The 3,924-nt window shown below is 46.8% G+C and overlaps 1 protein-coding gene across 1 annotated transcript; it reads right to left on the bottom strand.

Annotated features, from left to right (window-relative positions):
- Positions 1-8: 8 nt before the first annotated feature.
- Positions 9-3,332, bottom strand: LOC112070690 (platelet endothelial cell adhesion molecule-like; the record flags this gene model as incomplete). Its single annotated transcript, XM_024138128.2, has 6 exons — positions 3,212-3,332; positions 3,051-3,074; positions 1,558-1,851; positions 968-1,249; positions 534-794; positions 9-349 (listed from the first exon to the last, which is right to left on the bottom strand). Coding segments are annotated over exons 1-6 (1,260 nt in total), but the record flags the coding sequence as incomplete, so codon positions are not given.
- Between the last annotated feature and the right edge of the window lie 592 nt (positions 3,333-3,924).

Raw genomic sequence — 3,924 nt, 5'->3', positions numbered from 1 at the left:
GTTTGTCTCTCCTCATTTGAAAGTAAAGAAATTAACCACCACACCACACAGAGAGACTCACCTTTTGCCTTGAGGACAATCTGTGTGCTGTTTTTGAAGATCTTTTTGGTTTGGCCTCTTCCTTGGGCTTGGGCCTGGCAGGAGTAATTTCCATTAAGGGAGGGGTGTGCTGTGGCACTGTAGTTCCCTCCCGATGTCACTAGGACCTGGTTCCTGTACAGGGAGTACTTCACGTCCCCAATGTTGATTCTCTCATGGGAATAGCGGTCAGTATCACAGTTCAGTGTGAAGCGCTGTGTCTCAAACACCTCTCTGGGCTTCATCACCAGGACTGGCCTGGAAAACAACTCTGTGGGGATCAGACAGAAAAAGCAGAGTGTCAAACATTAAATTCAAAGATACTTTGGCATGGGGAAAAATGTAATTCAAAGATACTTTGGCATGGCGAAACATTAAATTAAGTTAGAAAACGCTCACTGTTACATGTCATGTGGCTAAACCTTTTACAACACAGTCGGACATCCAATACTTGCCTTTGACTTTGATGCTCTCATAGGCTTCTTTCTGCACATTGCCTCTGTCCGCCTTGCACACATACTCCCCAGAGTCCTCTGCCAGCACTCTGAGCGAATGATTGAGACTAATGGAGGCTGTCTTAAGCACCCTCTTGTCCTTGGTCAGGAAGACCACCACATTGGGTGGGGGGTTCACCACTCGACAGACAAACTCAACAATGTCACCCTCAATCACGTCTTTACCAGGAAGAATGTTCATGACGGGTGTGATGAAAAGTTCTAATGATACAACAGAAGAACAGAGAAACTTTTTAACCCAACATTTATTTTCTTACAGGTGGTCAAATATTGAAGCACACAGAAGCATAATGCCAATAGCTACTATAAATCTGAACCGGTACCTTCCAATGACAAATGCAACAGTTATAGTCAGCATTCAACCCCACTCTTACCTTTGACCATGACCTTGACAGTGTTACTGTTGTTGGACCTCCCAGCGTCGGGCAGCATGGTGATTTCAAAGTAACAGCGCAGGTGTTTGTCCCCAGCATGCTTCAGCTCCAGCCTGGTCTCCACTGAGTTCCCATTGGCCCACACCTGCTTGATCTTCTCCTGGTCCTGGTAGAAGTGGAAGAGCAGGGAGCCAGACTCCTCTGGGGCGCTGCAGGTAGCTGTCACCTCTTCCCCCTCAAACAGGATCTGGGAGGTCACCTGCAGCACAGGCGTCTGTAAGCCTGTGGTCGAACAATCAGTCAGTCACTAGGATGTCACATACCATGTATCGTCAGGAGGAAAATACTTGATACTATATGTACCTACATATAATGGATTACGAATGAAGATATTTTTATTTTATTTTATTTAACCTTTATTTAAAAAGGCAAGTCAGTTAAGAACAAATTCTTATTTACATTGACGGCCTACATCGGCCAAACCCTAACCCGGACGACGCTGTGCCAATTGTGCACCGCCCTACGGGATCTAGAGATCTAGAGAGTTTTACCAGAAAGTCAATATAATCATGGATCCATTTCAGCAGTACCTGTGACGGTGAGTCTGTGGGTTCTGCTGCCTTTGCTCTTGTCTTGAACTATGACCTGGCACTTGTAAGTGCCAGAGTTGGCAGCCCTGGCCGGGGTGAGCTGGTGAAGGACCGCAGGTTCGGTGGTGTTTTTGGAGTAGACCAGKACATCGTCTCKCAGGAAGTTGAAGCTGTGTGTCAGGGGGTGGGACTGGTCATGGCTGACGCTGACCTCACAGTTCAGGTCCATCAAGGTCCCACTGGTTACCTCGCCACTTGGGTCCAGTTTGAGTGTCACACTATCTATGGTGAATACTGGACAACCACACACACAGACCACAAAGACACCATACATCCAAGGCTTAATGCCAAACTAAAACTATTGGGGCTACAAAAATAACCAAGGCTAAATTGACCTATTCTCAACTAGGCCAGGGATTTCCCCTCTGTGCTTTCTCCTTTACAGTGCAGGGAGAGTCCCTCAGACAGAGGAAGGCCCTTCCCTGGTGCTGGCGGCCCTCGCACAGTAAAGCAAGAGTTGTGCCTGGCGGCCTCCACTCCACTGCCACAGTAAGCAGGAGGTGTGCTGGCGACCCTCCACTACCACCGCACAGTAAGCAGGAGGTGTGCCTGGCGACCCTCCACTCCACTCCGCACAGTAAGCAGGAGGTGTGCCTGGCGACCCTCCACTCCACCGCACCAGTAAGCAGGAGGTGGCCTGGCGAACCCTCCACTTCCACCGGCACAGTAAGCAGGAGGTGTGCCTGGCGGCCCTCCACTCCACTGCACAGTAAGCAGGAGGTGGAGGAGGAAGGAAAGGAGGAAAACACTTTAACAAACAYAGACCAWCCKKCCCCTCCCCTGGGAGGKCTGTGGCCTTACCTTGGCTCCTGTTCGCACTCAATACCAACAACACTATTGTGCCTGAGCTGACACAACAAAGCGGGCATTTTGTTCCACATCCTCCCTGGTAATGCTTTTAGAATAGGTAACACATACAGCTCAGCCATGCAGGAGAAAAGGCTGAGACCTGAGCCAAAAGTACTTTGGAGCCAACTTTGCGACTCAGCCTTCGGGGAATAGATACGGTCTGTTATTACAGTTATATGCCACCAGCTCACTCTCAATACCCCACCAAGAGCTCAGAATGAACTAAGTTGCTGAGAAAAATAAAACCATTACAGTATCTGAGAATGTAGGTGGATCAAAGAGGTTCAACATCTCAGAAGCTTGTTCACATGCTGACACAAAACAATGAAACCAGCTGCGTATTCCGCTTAAAATACCTTCAATAAATCGAATGAAAAACATGAAAATGTCAAGGAAGCCAGACGCTCACAATACCCATTTCCTACAAAAATAACTATTTTGTGTGAGGCATAAAAATAGCCGCTTATCAACCGTAGAGAGGACCAACTGCCCTCAAACTGTCTCCATGCCGGGACTCTTCCAGCTCTCTGGTGCATTTATTAAAGTGGCATCAAATACAGAAAGTAATTGTATCTCATACTTACATGACTGAGCTCCTGCCCCTTGCCCTGTGAGTGGAGATAGGTGGAGGGAGACAGAAGAGGAGGAATAAGAATAGAAAGCAAGTGATGTGAGAGACAGACATACATATGAACTAAAGTATCTATCTGAGCTCAGAAAGTAGAGTAGAGTGCTGGATCCTTACAGAGGGTGAGCAGACAGGTCAGCAGTAGCAGAGGCAGGTAGAGTGGTGGGGAGTCCATCCTGAGTGATGACACTGATACAGCACCACAGCCAGGAGAAAGAGTGGCAGGCGCTCACATAGGGACAGGGGAAGAAGGGAAAGACGGGCCACATGGAATGAGAGGTGGAGTACGCAAGGAGCAGGAAGGTGGAGAGGGTGGGGCATGATTGTCTAAGTGTCTTCGTCTTATCATTGGCCTTCTTTTTGTTTCATTGACCAGGAAATGACCGCTGCTTCCTCAGGATATGCAAGTTCCCAAATGTAAAGTGCCTTGACTTACCCCAAATTTTGTTATGTTACAGCTTCAATTCAAAGTTGATTCAATTGGTTTTTTCCCCTCACCCATCTACACACAATACCCTATAAGGTCAAAATGACATTTTTGCAAATTTATTGAAAATTAAATACAGAAATATTTAATTTACATAAGTATTCACACCACTGAGTCAATACATGTTAGAATCACCTTTGGCAGCGATTACAGCTGTGAGTCTTTCTGGGTAAGTCTCTAAGATCTTTGCACACCTGGATTGTACAATATCTGCCCATTATTCATTTCAAAATTCTTCAAGCTCTGTCAAATTAGTTGTGGATCATTGCTGGACAACCATTTCAAGTCTTGCCTTAGATATTCAAGTAGATTTAAGTAAAAACTGTAACTCGGCCACTCAGGA

The sequence above is a fragment of the Salvelinus sp. IW2-2015 genome, unplaced genomic scaffold (assembly GCF_002910315.2).
Source record: "Salvelinus sp. IW2-2015 unplaced genomic scaffold, ASM291031v2 Un_scaffold1391, whole genome shotgun sequence".
Taxonomy (NCBI): Eukaryota; Metazoa; Chordata; class Actinopteri; order Salmoniformes; family Salmonidae; genus Salvelinus; species Salvelinus sp. IW2-2015.
Note: the sequence above shows the minus strand (reverse complement) of the source record. Positions and strands in the feature narration are given on the sequence as shown.